At 39.2% G+C, this 16307-nt stretch overlaps 1 protein-coding gene across 14 annotated transcripts in view; it reads left to right on the top strand.

Annotated features, from left to right (window-relative positions):
• Positions 1–6601: 6601 nt before the first annotated feature.
• PCM1 (pericentriolar material 1) overlaps positions 6602–16307 on the top strand; it is a 39318-nt gene continuing 29612 nt past the window's right edge. For 2 of the 14 annotated variants that reach the window (XM_071556372.1, XM_071556375.1), the window contains exons 1-7: positions 6747–7411; positions 10728–10846; positions 11417–11662; positions 12774–13046; positions 13562–13732; positions 13908–14024; positions 15258–15446. In XM_071556372.1, the coding sequence (XP_071412473.1) occupies positions 10751–10846; positions 11417–11662; positions 12774–13046; positions 13562–13732; positions 13908–14024; positions 15258–15446 (1092 nt within the window). In that variant the 5' untranslated portion in view covers positions 6747–7411; positions 10728–10750. Of the gene's footprint in view, positions 6677–6745; positions 7412–10727; positions 10847–11416; positions 11663–12773; positions 13047–13561; positions 13733–13907; positions 14025–15257; positions 15447–16307 lie in introns of those variants that run through there. The other 12 variants (XM_071556371.1, XM_071556370.1, XM_071556369.1 and 9 more) reach the window with 12 other exon arrangements.

Here is a 16307-nt window from a genome sequence, read left to right as displayed (position 1 = left end):
AAATCAAAATTATTCAGCAAGTAATTTTTGCTGAGAATCTTACTATGAGTAATGACTTTTTCAAGGAGGGAGATACCTGTTCATAGCATGATTCCTAACCTGTGGGTGGGCTCCGAATTTAGAAAGTGGAAAAGAGCCATGGCATTTTAAACTTGGATTTATTAACCAAAAAACCCAAATAAAATAAAATAAAATAAAATAAAATAAAATAAAATAAAATAAAATAAAATAAAATATTTTTACAGAGGAGGTTATCCACATACACAAGAGAATAAAATTATCAAAAGTTATGCTGGATTTAATCAACAGTTTGGACTGCTGTAAAAAAAAATTATCCACTAAGCTTTTAAAAGTTAAATATATTACTAGCTGTTAATATTTTATGCTTTTTTGGAGACACTTAACAAAAAAACAGAGCCCATTGTACTTAGTTCTGCATTAATAGATTCTCAAGGTTTCTTCTTACTAAAGCATTTTGGCATTTCCGTATTCCTTTCGAATAACCTATATCAGTTTAACATGAGTCTTAGTCAAATGACAGCAACTCTTTTGTGTACTGTCTCATTTATATATAAGAATCTCGCACCTGAGTATTAAAATATCTATGAAACAAGATCAAATTTAAAGTGCCATGCTCTTGTCAGGATAAATTCCTAAAGTTCATGAGATATTGATGGTGGACTTCCTTGATGCAATTCTGCTTATTAAAAGAAAGGCATATGAAAAACTTCTCTTGTGTTGAACACAAGAGGAATCAACAAAAGAAGCAGCATCATTGTTCACTATTCCAATTCTTCACTTACTTGGTACTACCATCCTCTGAGGGTTACTTATTACTTTTGTCTCTGTCTAGGACATTGTTGCCTTTTTCTGTATTTCAGCTTTCTGCTTCTTTCACTGTATTGATGTGCATAGTTTCATGAGGTTATATCCAGTGTCACTGCAATAGTCTTGAGGCTTTGGGCAAGCTACCTTAGTGTATATGATTCACCACAGGCTTTGGTCTTCGAAGCAGAGTGGCCATTAATATTTCACTCCCCTATTCCTTCAAGAAATATTATGCACTTGCTTACATGTGACAGCTAGCCCACTCTCCCATATAATTTATTAATAATATTTTACTTTTTCAATGTTGGATGCATTAGAGGACCACAAGCCAATACTTTTTCTTACTTTTGGACAAATAAGAAGCTTCAGAATACTTTAAATATCTTAATTCTTTTAACATGCTCTCTTCAAAATGCTTGCCACAATTCTAATGAGAGAAGTAGTAGAAAAAATTACACAAAAATACAGCAGTCCATCTATAAACTTATGATTTCACCATGTTCATAGATTCACCAAACATATTGCACATAGTGACCAGGGCCCATTACTGCAACTTTGAAGTATGTAAATAACAGATCTCTAAAATTTGCATAATTATGTGATCAATTTGAAATGTTATGGCAATAAATATAATTCCCTGATGAGACCAAGAGATAAGCAGAAAAGAACTTCTTATATAGCTGAAATTACAGAATGAAGGCACTTTATATTTTGGTGTATGGATAATATATTCAAAAATAAAATCCAATTCTTAAATAATTTGCCTCATTTATATGTAGTGTTGTAAGAAACAGATACATAATTTAGTAATTTCAGTCATTTAATAATCGGTCTTTTCAGACATGCAAGACAGAAATCAGCAACACACCTTCATTATCATAAATAATAAGATCAGTAAATTCAACGTATTTAAACATTATTTTATCACACACAAAATATGGGAAAAAATCCCAACAACTCTTACTAGAAATACAAAATAAACAGTCCTTTACGTAATTTTCAATAAGCAGTAGCAAAGACAGTATTACTGGCATAGATGGAACACATCACAGAAGTAAAGGCCTAACAAACATCTAGATCTATACACATCTCTTTTGCATAATATAGAAAAATGGTGGATTTGAAGAAGGGCAAGGGCTAGAGTAATTAAAAAAAATTACCACAGTAAATTCCATTGCTGGTGTTTATCTTCTGTACCTTCTGCCTTACTCAGAAGAGCAGCACACATATCCTGCCTTCTCCTGCCTGCCCTTTTTGCAAATGACCTACAATTTTTCCATTTAAAGAAATATGAACACATATAAAAATAAAAATTAGGTGGCCTTGAAGAATTCACTGTGGCTTTATATGCTAACTATTTTAATGCTGATATTTTTTCAATATAACTGAAGCCATGCAATGTAGAGAAAGGACTCAAGTTATGAATATGCAGGATTGACTCAGATATATTTCAGTTTGACAGCTACAAAGCAAAAAATTGGGAAGTATCTACAGTCTTTTCCTCTTAGAATTTTAATTTGAAAATTAAATATAAATTGAAAACCAGAAAAAAAAGTGAGACTAGGCAGAAAAGGTATGAGAATTCTTGGTTTCAATCCTTTCTTTCTAGTGGGTTGTGGGGTTACTTATTTCTTTCATATTCTTGTCATTTGATTCAATTCAGAGATATAAATGTATGTGGCATTTCTGAGTTGTATCATAATTTTCTCTTTCTCCTGCTTGTTTTTTAATTCCTTTTTTTTGTTTCAATGTAAAACATATTTACATTGTGACTCCAGAAATCTAAATAATGTGGAAGTGGCTAGACAATATTGTGATAAACAATGACCATAATGAATTAAGACATTATGAAGACATTATGAATTAAAGGTCGTTCCTACTCACTTTTCTGAAGAATCTGCAGATATGCCTATTTAAGTCAAAGCTGTCATTTCAGAACTACTGAACTATTTTGTTTCTTCTTGGATTGTCTTTGTTAGTCAAGGAATAAACTGGAGATGTTAATGGACTGCAAATAGAAAAAAAAAATAGATGAGACTATGTAACTAATAGCACAATGTATCAAATATAATGTTGAATTAAACAACAAAGAGGGACATCCAGATTAAGCACCGTATTTGTAGGTCAGTTGTGAAACTTATTTTCTAAGAGTGAAATAGTACTTATGACCTTGCTAACTTTTGTGCTACAGAGATATCATTTAAAATAGTGTTGAAAAGGGTTTTTAGTGGTGTTTGACTTCAATGGGGACGATGAGAAAAACGTCTTAGGGCTTCTAGGCAGGGCAGCAGTGGTGCTTCTAATATGTTTTGGTTGTATGAAATAAGTGTATTTAATGAAAAAATCCTGGTTATACCTTGTGGGTCCATCCACCACTTTTTAGCACTAGATTTGATACCATTCACTAATATTTTACTACAATGTAATACCTTGAGTGCATGTAACAGCAAATATCACAGATTGGTGAGATAATAGTATCAAGATGATTACCTTATCTACCCCTATGGAAAAGGTTTACAACAGGGATCCTGTCCATTCTTCAACTGAGATTTAGGTGATTTTCTGGGGTCTGACCAGGTTAGCTGATACCTACCTTCTAATTCTTCTTCTTTCCTTTATTGCTTCTGATGACTATTATGTTTGAGTGGATCATCAAAAATGGCTTCATTCCTGTCCTGATGTCTTCACTGGTATTGAATTGGAGAGTCCTTGATCAGCCTAAAGATTGGCTTTGGGGTCTTAAATGCTTGTACCCCTGTCTCTACACCTACTTACCTTGTTATAAGACCCACAGGGGTAAGTGGACAGATAATCTCAAAACTCTTCATTAATCTAATGTCACACAAAGAAAGGAAAAATTCCTTTAGTATAGTAGCCTGATAGTCACTGTGTAGCCATATTATGGTGGATCAATAATCTTTGGCCAGTTTACAGTAAAAACCTTTTTGTCATAAAATCTGAAAAAAATTGGGCAATTATTATTTGAAGTGAATGTGCTAATAGTTACTGTCTTGTTTCAAGGCCTTTAAAAGTTGTTCTCCACAGATACTTCTCACATCTCCTCTGTCTCGACAAAAGGTTAATCTTTCACTTGTACTTGTCTCCAGTACTTACATGCCTGTATTTTGTTTGCTTTCACTTTGGAATGATAAAATAAAATTAACACAATACAGCCAACAGATGTGCAAGGAAAAAATAATCAAGTCTTTGGCATGGCTTTCAAAGCTAATAAAATTGGGCTATCTCAAAGATAATCCATTCAGTTTCTGTGAGGATGCTCATTAGCATGTCTGATGATGCAAGCACTTATAACAGAGATCTTTGTAGGAAGATTTAGTTCCTCTCAGTCTAGAGGCTTTTCAGTGTTGATGCAGAACTTCCCCCAAAAGATTTCTTTTTGTTTAATTACATGACATTCTTTAAGCCATATGAGTTTTGGCTCATAGTCATTGCAAATCTTGAGACATTGCTACAGTATTGGGAGAACCCTACTGGAAATAATGTTTCTTGCAGTGATTCCTTCCTGATTTTTGTATCTTTTTGAAGCCTCTGTCTCCAACAAAAATGGCATTTTTACTGAAACATACTCCAGTCTATTTAATTTAATTTTTTTCCTTAACAGACTATTATATATTTTTATGCAAGTTTTTTTTTTCTGCAGGAAACAGTAGGTAGGAAGGATCTATAACAATAAGTCACAGCAACAAAAATGACTGTCATTGTATTAAGGTAGTATCTTCTCTTAAACTCTGCCTCCACCTGCTGGGGCGCGGGAGGAATGCCACTGTTACAAGACAGCATCTTCCACCAGCCACTGGTGGTGTGCCAATATGGTGCTGGATATCCAGATACAGTACCTGAGGCCAGGATAAAGAGTAAAAAAAAAATAAGCTGATAAATGAACTCCTTTATTAGCTGCAGAATTGCAATACAAATATATATCCATCACACAGAGACCAGCATGTTGTTGTTGATTGTTTACAAAGTGATTTTAGTTGTGGATATACAGTCATATAGGTCATGGGAGAAATAGGAGAAGGATGCTGCTGTGACAGGTAGTCTTATGCTCACCTCTTTTACACTGTATTGTCCACAACTATTCCTTCAATATGGGAGCATCTGGTGAAGATAACAATAACACTTTTATTAAAACATCTTTATTTTCCAGGTCTTGCAATCATTTAGTTCCTTTTCTAATCTACAGATAATTCATGTGTCATTGAAAAGGAAGCACATGTCCTTTTTTTGTGCTTTTGTGGAGTTTAAATCGTAATATGGGAGACATGGGGGTCTAACTACATTTCTGTGTGGTGCCAGGAGAATGTTTCTCTAGCTGAATGAATTGTGAGGCCAAAGTAAATATTTAAGGTTTCTGCTTTAGAAACTCAGTGTAATGGAAATGCTGAAAATTACAAAGTTTTTTCCCGTTCTGACAAATGACAATCTCCTAAAATGAAAGAAATATAAACAATACCAGCTTTACTGAAACAGGAATCATGAGTGTGTTAAGCAAGTCACAGTGCCCTGAGGGATTAACAGGTTCCTCCCTAGTCAGAGTAGAGGGGCAGTCACTGATCCCTGGTGACCAGTGACAGGACCCAAGGGAATGGCCTGAAGTTGTGTCAGGGGAGATTTAGGTTGGATATTAGAAAGAAGTTCTTCACCCAGAGGGTGGTTGGGCACTGGAACAGGCTCCCAGGGAAGTGGTCACAGCATCAAACGTGACAGAGTTCAAGAAGGGTTTGGACAATGCTCTCAGGCACATGGTGTGACTCTTGGGGATGGTATTGTGCAGGGCCAGGAGTTGGACTTGATGATCCTCGTGGGTCCCCTTAAATTTAGGATATTCTGATTCCATGACTCTAACAACTTCTGCCAAATACCAAGCACAGCACAGCTTCTATGCACAAGTGTTTTTCTAAAATGCTGAACCCTCTACTTGTTTTTTTTCCCCCCAGAGGAAAGTTTAAAGACCCTAGATCTGTGAACTACGTGCCCTAAAACAGGGAGCAAACACACCAAATGGAACTGCAGAAAAAGAAGGAAAAAAATTAGAACAAAGCTATCATTACTTCCACCCCAGTACTGTTTCTTGCAGGAGGCCAAAGGGGACAGAACACATTAGTCGATAGTGCTCCAAACATGCCCAGGATCTGATCCTCATCCACGCTCAGTGTTAGATGAGGTTTTGCTAGTCAGGCAAATGCATTTATATAGATCATTGCCATTCTGTATTTGTATGCATGACCAGACTTCGAAGATTTGGGAAGGGCTCTCCCCACATGGGTGTGCCCTTCCAGCCTGCACAGTGGATTTTTTAGGTGAGGCACAGCGTGCGCAGAACTGGCCCCACCGTTTAAGTCCTAAGGGTCCATTTGCCATGGCCGAGCGAGCTTGGACAGTGACAGTGAAGTCCTCGGGACTGTCTCCAGCACCTGGTACTAACCGGGGCTGACTCTGCTCAGGATCCGAGATCTGATGGGATGAGATGGCAGGGAGGCATTTAGCGGCCCAGGAGACGGTCCCCACTGAGACTCGAATTCAGGACCTTGGGATTCAGAGTCCAGAGTGCTCTCCTTTACACCACATGACCGCCCTCCGTATTTAATTTATGAGCCAAAAGGCCCCCAGCCGCCCGCGCTCCGCAGCGCCGCCAGGGGGCGGGGCCGAGCCCTGAGTGGAGAACTACCGCTCCCAGGAGGCAGCGCCGCGCCCGGGCGGGCGCGTCTCGCGCATTGTACTCTGGGAGTTGAAGTTTCGGCTGCTCGGCGGTTGTGCGGGATCCTCGGCGGGCGCGCGCCAAGGGTCGTCCCGCGCATGCGCAGCGCGGAAGGGCCTCGGTTACTAGGTAGCGGCGCGCGTGTGTATGTATGTATGTATGTCCGTACGTGTGTACGTACGTACGTATGTATGTATGTATGTGTCTGTCGGTAGGTCTGTGTCCCTGTGTCTCTCCGCCGGGCACCGCCCCCCGCGCCCCGGGCGGAGCGGCGGCCAAGATGGCGGTGGCGGCTGAGGCCGGGGCGCTGTGAGCGGCTCCGCCCGCCCTGTCCCCCGCGTCGGGCGAGGCGAGGCCACGCCGTCCTCCGCTGCACGAGGGCGAAACGCTCATCCGGGCAGCCCGGGCCCTGCGAGTGGCGACCGGCGGTGGAGGAGAAGCCAGGCCGGGTGACCTCCCCGCCGGCGCGGGGTCAGCCGCCCCCTCCCGCCCGTCGCGTTGCCCCTTTCCCGTCCTTTCCCCTTGCGGCGGCGGGGGCTGCGCTGGGGCGGCGGGGCCGAGCGGCCCTGCCCGGCCCGCGGGTGTGGGCGGCGAGGAGCGGGCGTTGGGCTCGGAGACAGCTCCGGGGCAGGCGGTGCCCGCGGGTTGTGGGGCCGCGCCCGCGCAGGGTGGGTTACTCGCTCTCCAAGGAGACGACGCCGCGTCCGCGGCTGCGGAGGCGCCCTGAGCCAGCCCGCCCACACTCCCGCCCCGCCGCGCCCGGCGCTGCCGCCGCTGAGCAGCGGGATCTCCGAGCCGCAGCAGAGCCGTCGGCCCATCGGGCGCTCCGCCGGGCCTGGGCTCGGGGCCCGCCGTGGGATCGGGGTAGGTCGGGACCCCTGCGGGGCGCCGGGAAGGCGCTGGAAGCGCCGGGCACGCCGCCCCCAGTCCGCGTGTGTGAATGTGCAGTTCGTGTGAGCGTTGCCCGGTGCCGCAGGAGAGAACTTGCTCTGCTGCACCTGTGCGATAGTACTGCACGGTTGGCATTTGATGAGTTAATGCCCAGTGAGGAGCCCACATCTTAAGCTAAACTGAAGTGTTTAGTTCCATTTTAAGGCTTTGTGGCGCTGTCGTGGCTTTTTGCGATTACTTGTTTTCCGTTTAATTCTTTTATTTTCAGAATTTTGTGCAGGATTAGGTGCTGTAGGGAGCTCTTGCAGTTCACATGAATTCTGTAGGAAAACAATTGCAAGAACAAGTATGCTGAGAAAAGTTTTAAAAATACATACCTTTGTTTTGCTAGCATGTTTAGTAATGGTTCTGAGCAATTTGCATATTGCTGTTACATGTACAAAATACATTTTGCCTATAATCCTACATGTTAAGTTATTATTTCTGTAGAAAAAATATCTTAAAGTCTCCCCCCCCCGCCCCCAATTCCGTGGTACATGTTGTAAAGCAATATTGATGTGCTCAAGTAGAGCTTTTATGCAGGTTCTATAACGTGCAAGAAGCTGAAATTGGCAGTGGATTACTGGATGCAGAAATAAATAATGAGAAGATACCAAAGCTTTTAGAAGAGGATTTCTTGTGGAAATAGCTGGCAAAATGAAAACTAAGCAGAAATGCAAATTGATGAAATATATGTGTGGAGGCAGAAAACAACTTCAGATGAAAGAGTTTTATGTCTTGAGAAAAAAGCTGGCTGAATCTCTGTGGTTTTTGACTCAGTTAAAGGGATAAAATACCAACAGAGTTCTCTGATCTTAAACTCACTTTATTTACCAATACCAAAGACTTATAATATGAAAGTTTAGAAACTTCCTCTTTGGGAGGGCCACTTTAAAAATCTACTGGCTGGAAATAATCAGGATTATTGTTATTTTTGAACTATATTTATCAGAGTGTGTTGGTGTATGACCAACCTCCTTGTTTGAGAATATTATTCAGAGTATTCCATTTAGGCCAGTGAACTTACTTCAGAGGTAATAAGAGACTTCTTCAGCAAAGTGAGAACGATTTTTGTGAAAGTTTTGAGTAAATGTGAGTTACTTGTGTTATATAAAGATTAATAGTGCTACTTCTTTTTACAGTGGAAGGTAGGAAAAAGCTACGTTTGCTGTGGTTTTAGTAGAATTATATAACGTAATGAGGAGGAAACAGCTTACTGAACTGGACTGACTGTAAACCCAGATGGCCTCTAAATCTTCTTCATTATGCTTAGTGACATAGGACAGGATACAGTGTCTGTTGAGGTGTTGGTTCTTGGACATCTACAAAGCTGAACAGTTTATCTGTAACTGAGGAAAGTTCTTTAAAAGCATAACTGTTTTTAAACTGGTAACTATCCATTTGTTTAAAATGCTTGTCAGTTTTAGCTTGAATTTCCCTGTGAAGTTTTTGTAGGATGCTTGTGTTTCTGCATGGAAAACAAAATATCAAAGGGCAGTGTGATCTATTTTCTAAATAAATCTGACATTTCACCTTATAGTAGCACAGTGCTTTTACACTTGAGCTTTCTGGCTTTTGCTTCTCCTGGTGGCATGGCTTTTGTTTGCCTTCCTTGAGCCAAGAGATTGCTCTTACGTAGTCCTAAGGTTAGGCAGATCAAGGGGCTTATCCAGTTGATAACTCATATGGGTTTTTAAAAATTTTGATATTGTTTGTGGACCATCTCATTTATATATGGTACCCTCCGCTCGCATGGCCTAGCAGGCACTTCTGTTGGGATGAAGAAGGGAGTATGAATTAATGTGCAGGGAGAGTAGGGTAAAGCTCCCAAAGTAGGAGGCACTGAATTGTACCTGTGTTACGATTCCATTTGTGAGATACAGAAGCTGAATCGCTCCTGACTGTTGGTGTGGCTTGGGTTGGAGCACTGCTGAGTGCACATGTGCTAACGGTATAATGAGCATACTTGGGATACCATTTCCTTTAAGGTTTAGTAATGGGCTGTGTTTGCACAGAAATACTGCTTTGTGCAAGTGTGCCTGCTGAGAGGGCTGTACCGTGTGATTCTGATTGAATCCTGTACCTGAGCAAGACAGGTGTACGAATACAGCTTTTAAGCTTAGTTTAGGTTTAATCTGTTTTCCTTTCTGGAACGGATATTGAAAAAACCCACAGACTTACATACTTCATAATCTTGAGTTTCAGGTGATTTCATCACCTGCACTGTGTGAAAATTAATAGTAGATAGGTTGCAGTAAAATTTTAAGAAATAAATGGTCCTTTGTGATTCTTTTTTTCCAGTTAGAAGTAAAGCTAGGCTCATGTCCAAACCTGTTGAAAGCTAGGTGGAAGAAGTAAATCTCTGCAAGACTATTTTTCTTCTGCATCTGTAGCAGGGTTTCATAGGTAAAGTTTGCAGCTTTGTACAGTGCAGCAGCACTTAGTGCATATAGTTATGTATAGTTCACTTTATTAAACAGGCTAATCTAATTTTACTACCATAGAGGAATACTTTGTCCCGATCTTTCAACTTGAATGGTTCTTTATTTCTGGTGTCAAAATTGTAAGTGAAAATGAAAACTTTCAATGTTTAGATGGCTTTATACTGCACAGAATGACACTGTTAAAGAACAGCAAAGCTCTAGGAATTCAATGTTATTTTGTTTGGTTTTGGTAGCAACTGCAATGTAAGTGGCGTGGCATTCACTTCTTAAATAGCTTAACATGTGGTAAAGAAAGTAAAAATCCATTTACTGACGTGTATTTTATCAAGTGTGCCATTTCGTACTCTGTCGTCAGCACATCAGAGTTCAAATGAATGTGAAAGTTTGACATCCTAGGGCTCCAAAGTCACTCACTGTGTCAAATAGACATCCCCCTGGACGTGAGAGTGTTGGCTTTATGAATTACAAAGCAGTCTTTCTGAGCACTGTACAGTTTGTTTTAATGTGAGGACAATTGAGAGCCTCAAAAAAAAGTTTCTTTTGTAGAGCAGAGATAAAATAAACAAAGGTAAAAAACGACAAACCCACAAATATATTTTGGGGTTTTTTTAATGCCAGTTTCTATGTTCTTCTCATTGATACATTTCTGATAACAGTTTAGTAAATGGGGAGTTTAGTTTCCTAACACAGCCTTGTGTTTGCATTTTATAATTAATATGTAGTTATCATCTCAGATTATGACTATTTAAAATATTCTATGTAAGCTGATTTTAATACAGCACGTTTTTTCAAACTATTTCTTTTAGATTGTTTTTATTGATTGCTTGTCATGGCAACAGGAGGTGGTCCCTTTGAAGAAGGCATGAATGAGCAGGACTTGCCCAGCTGGAGCAATGAGAGCCTCGATGACCGGCTGAACAACACGGTATAATTATTCTTGTCTTGCCATTTCCGTTTGATGCTGCACATTAGAATTAGCAGGTGGATTCTGTTAGGGGCAGGTCACAACACAAACCCCTGAGCCTTGTCAGTACAGCTTTACAGGTAAATATCTGCAAAAATTGAGTTAGATGTATGCAAGCAATGAGTGTAATTCAGAGGTTGTGAAGTCTGTAGAGTATTCAGGGCGTTTTGGGTAAATAAAGTAGCTAGATAAAAAAGTCTTGTAGGTGTAATGAAGGTGAAAACTCTAACTTAGAGAGTTCTAAACTCCTGAAGTGAAAGAGTTCTCAGCAAAGAAGAAATACACAATTTTAACTTCATTTGAAATTAATGCATTTTAGGGTAAAATGCATTTAAAATTTCCTGGAAAGCTATTTTTAATTATGCAGTGGAGGAAATTGTGTTTTGTAAAGTGATGTTTGCTCTAGAAAACTTACTTTGACACTGCTTACCATTTTTACTTCTAAAATGGAAGTAAACTCTATTTCATTGAATGAAATAACTTTCCATGTGTGTGTGTAACAAATATGACTTCTCTGTTCTTCCCCTTAAGGACTGGGGAAGTCAACAGAAGAAAGCAAACAGATCTTCAGAAAAAAACAAGAAAAAGCTTAGTGGGGAAGCTGAAACAAGGCTTACTAATGATATATCTCCAGAGTCCTCACCTGGAATGGGACGACGGAAGACCAGAACTCCTCCTAGTTTTGCTCATGCTCGGTACATGACCCAGATGTCTGTTCCAGAGCAGGCTGAACTAGAAAGGCTTAAACAGAGAATAAACTTCAGTGATCTGGATCAGGTTTGTGGGAATACTAGCTCCTACTGGGAATGTGACTATACAATTTATTCAGTTGTCTCTTAATAATGTGACAGATGAGTAAGGAAACCTCACAGGCACTGTGAGAGCCAAATCAAAATTCTGTTTTTGAACTTGAGAAAATTAGGTAAAGTTCAGGGCTGTGGCTTTCCTATGCCTAAGAGTATGGTAACTGCCTTCCCTTTCTTGCTCTCAACCATTAACAAATTGCTGTGTCCTCAGGTCAGTAGATCTTACTCATCATACTTGTCTGCCACTTGGAAATATCTGTTACCTTATTTTGAAAAGCTATTTTCGAAAGTGTCAGTTTGTGATTCTGAATGAACATTGTTATCCTTGTGGATTAAGCAGAGGAGCATCATTAAAAACTGTTCTTCAGTAGAGCGTAAAGAATTTTATGGCACAAAGTTGTAAACCATAACTTATATTTTTGGGAACGTGGCACATTCATCCTTCCCTTGTCCAAAGCAATGAAAAGGACAAGGGATTCTTTGGTAACAAGGCATATATTTGTGCAGACAGTTTCAGAACAGAGGGTAGTTCATCTTTTCCAAAGGTTGTTGCCAACTTCTCAGGGTTGTGAAGATTCTTTCAAGTGTGATCTGCTGTTCTAACTTAACAGTATAAAGGCTGGGCATAACTTCCTCCTCAACTGTATGTTCTGGCAACGTGTTGCTGTTCAGAAGGTTCTAGACAAAAGCTGAAGTTATGAGGTATCATATCCTGCAAGGGAATATCTTGGGTTTTATATTATTATTTTTTCTCAAATGTACCTGGAGAAGTAGGATGCCTTTCACTGTGGTAAAGGTGGAGGCCACAGCAAGAATGAGGAACTAAATTCCAAAGGATTGCCACAACCGTTTTGCTCCTCATCTATTCTGGGAGGGTGGATTTGCTTTCTGAAAACTATATGGCAAAAGTCACCAGCGCTGTCTCTAGCTAGTTTTTGGCTGGTTGGTGATTAATTAGGTAATTTTAAAATTGCTCTTATAATGCTTCAGAAATAGTAATCCAAGCAGTGAAACTAATCAGAGTTGAGACTATATTGGATGAAAATAATAAAGCAATTGTTCTTTATCTTGTTTGCGTATAGAGAAGCATTGGAAGTGACTCTCAAGGCAGAGCAACAGCTGCTAACAACAAACGTCAACTTAATGAAAGGAAAAAGCCATTCAACTTCCTGTCACTGCAGATTAACACTAACAAAAGCAAAGATCCTGCCTCAGGTTCCCATAAAAAGGAAAGTGGAGTATCAGCACAATGTAAAGAGTTGTTTGGAGCTGCTCTAAGCAAGGATTTCTTGCAAAATTGTCAAGTCTCTACTCAAGAAGATGGAAGGGAAGAACAGACGATGGATAGTAGCCAGGTATTTTCATGGCCTATAAAATCTAGAGAATCCCGACTCTTAATTTTCAGTGCATCTTTCTAAATTTCTTAAAAATAAATCTTCCTTGGAAATACTTAACTTTCTACTGCTCTCGAAGGCAGCTTGAAACCAAACTTAATCACCTGTTGTTCTTTAGAAATCTGCTTATTGGTAGCAGAAGCAGTATTATTTTTCATCTTAGAGGTTGGTTACCTTTTATAAGGTTCCAGAAAGTACTCTCACAGTTCAATATTTTCCGACGTTGATGAGCTCAGTTCTGTTGTAGCTGAAGTTGACTGGAAGCCTTGTGCTTCAGCCTTGCAACTTCTTGTGTGCATAAATCTGTCCTTATAAAAGCTCTTGACTTTTAACTGCTTGTGAGAGTGTGCTTGTAGGATTGAAAGTACTAGTGTGTCCCGTTTAATACTCCTTTGCTGTTGCTGTCACCATGTCTTGTGCATTAAATACGTTAAAGCTGTAGCTGAATGCATTCAGTAACTTCAGTGTCTTTGCAGATTGTGAGCAGACTAGTTCAAATTCGCGACTATATTGCTAAGGCCAGCTCCATGCGGGATGATCTTGTAGAGAAAAATGAAAGATCGGCCAATGTTGAGCGTTTATCGCACCTTATAGATGACCTTAAAGAGCAGGAGAAATCCTATCTGAAATTTTTGCAAAAGATACTTGTAAGTTTGAGAACATAATGTATCTGTTTATGCGCTGTAAGCTTTTTTTAGGAGTTGATCATTGATGTTTTGATGGCACTACTGGGGGTGTTGGTTTTGGTATGCAGTACCCTCCGTAATTCATTTTTACTGCCCCTTTATATAGCTTTTGATTTATGCCAATGAAATGTTTCAGGCTAGAGAAAATGAGGAGGATGATGTTCGGACTATAGATTCAGCTGTGGGATCTGGTTCTGTAGGTGAGAGCACATCGCTAAACATTGATGTGCAGTCTGAGGCTTCAGATACCACGGTAAGCTGCCTTTTAGTAATTAAGATGCTAGAAATGAAGGCTTTATTTTGGTTTGTCATAGTTATGATAGTGTAATAATTTGCAATTCAGTTGAAAAATAGTAAATCGCCAAGCACTCTCTTCTGGAGATGTTCATGCATGTGTTGATTTTTTAATAGGGAAAAAGAAAATGATCTGTCACAGCAAAAATATAAAGATTTTTTTATTTCTAGTCAAGAAATTAAGGGGGTTTTTAAAGTTTTTATTCTTTCTTCAAAGTACAGCGGAAGGTTAAATGTGTACTTTGGCAGAGCATTCACTGGCTTCATATAGGAAGAATCTTTTTCTGTGCAATTTTTAATCTCTGAGTTTGTTTCTGTTACTAGGCAAAATTTTCTGGTTCTGAATCAGGAGAGGGTGAGAAATGAGTCATTAGTGGGCCATTGTCCAAGTATCCTTCTAGTGATATGGTAGAAGTATTGACCTAGCACAGAAGTTTTCCTCATTTTTTTTGGAAAGATGGGCACTTTTTAGAAAATGAGTTGTGAATTTAGTGCTAAGATAAACAGTCAATCTTCCTTTCTATTAATAAAAGCTTGGTTTTTTAACATTCTTGTAGTAGATACAAAAGCATTTTAATAACTTAAGTTTTGCTTCTTCTGATACTGCTATTCTGAGGAAAAGTACTAGAGAGCAGGTGCTCTCTCTGGCCAGTTACTGCAGTGAATGTTCTATGGATGAGGAGAATTCATGTGCTTGGAAGTAAAACAGTTAAAACATTAAGAGGCTTTTGTAATTATTTTTAGCTTTTTAAGAACTCTTTCTATCCCTGTAAAGAAATGAAATTATACACATGGAAGATGCACTTTTAACTTAGAAAAAAAAAAGAAAAAAATTGGAAAAAGCAGAAAAAGACCAGTATATTTTCTAAGAGGAACCTATGCAAACTTGCATTTTTGTTCATATTTTCAAAATGTGGTTTGATTTTTTGTTTGGTTCTTCATTTTGCATCTAAATTCTCTTTACGTGCAGCTTGAGTGTTACATGCAAAGTGCATACTTCTGGTTATAGAACATTGGAGCCTTATTGTTATGCAAATTCTAAGTGTCTAAAAGTGTCTTCTCTCTTTACTAGATCTTATTTGATGTTAGTTTTCATTATTTGACAAGATAAAGCACTAGGTTTGTAACTTTAAAATGCATGCTAAGTTGGAGCACATTTTCAAAATCTAACATACTAAACTATTTAATAAAGGAGGTATCTTTTAGTTTGAGCGTTCGGCCCCGCATTGAGGACAAACTAGGGAATTCAGCTTCACAGGAACAGGTTACAGACACTGATGTTACAGCAAGCCCTAAAGGGAAAAGTGACAGAGCTGCTCTGAATGACAGGGAAATCTGGCCCTGTGGGATTAATAGCCAGGAACATGGATTGCTTTCAAAGGTATACTTAAAATTTAATTTTAGCCTCAAATAGGGTTTAAACAGGCTAGTCTTCCCTGTCCCCCCATCTCCCTTATTAATTGCTTTAAATGTGTTTGTTACTTAATGTTCCCATTGGACTGCTTATGTGTACCCAGCTGTCTTTTCATTCAATGCATCTTCTTTGCCTAGAGTTTTTTCTTCAAATAGAGGTGTTTGACAACCTTTCTTCTGAATTGTTAGCACTGACAGCATTGATGTAACTGTACAGCAGGTGCTGTGATTTTGTGTAGATGATCCTTCCAGTTTTGTTCCTTTTTTGGGAAAACATATAAATGTGACTTTACACCAATAGTCTGCCAATGCAAATTTAAAGCTAATAGCATGTAGAGAAAATCAGTTAGAGAATAGTGGCCTTAATTGGTTCCAGAAATGTTTTTGTATAGCTGTTAATATAAATATTTAGTTGGAAAGGGGAAGACTTAAGGAGCATGGAGTCTAAAACTTGTTTTGTTACCTGTTACCAGCTCTTCTATGGCGTTGTCCCTGCTCTGATTCACTTAAAAAAAAGTCTTAAGTTTGATTATGTTTTCCCCCTAAAATAAAAGGCTTAGTGATACTTTGAGAACTTTAGAATTCTGGATTTCTCTGCTGGAAAGTTGAGCATTCCTTGGTACTCAAAACTAGTTAATACAATGCCTGCTTCTATTCTGACGTTTGATGCAGAATATTTGAAATTAATTCTCTACTTCAGGAACTCTGCACTATGTGGATAGAAGATTGTGCTTTTCAGTCAGTACTGCTTTTCTTAGATACTTGTTGGCTCCTAATGAAAAGGAGGCATTTTTTTTTCATTATTTCATCTGCATAGTGCAATAATCCA

This window comes from Pithys albifrons, chromosome 5 (genome assembly GCF_047495875.1).
Source record: "Pithys albifrons albifrons isolate INPA30051 chromosome 5, PitAlb_v1, whole genome shotgun sequence".
Lineage (NCBI taxonomy): Eukaryota > Metazoa > Chordata > Aves > Passeriformes > Thamnophilidae > Pithys > Pithys albifrons.
This window is presented reverse-complemented; position numbering and strand designations above follow the sequence as displayed.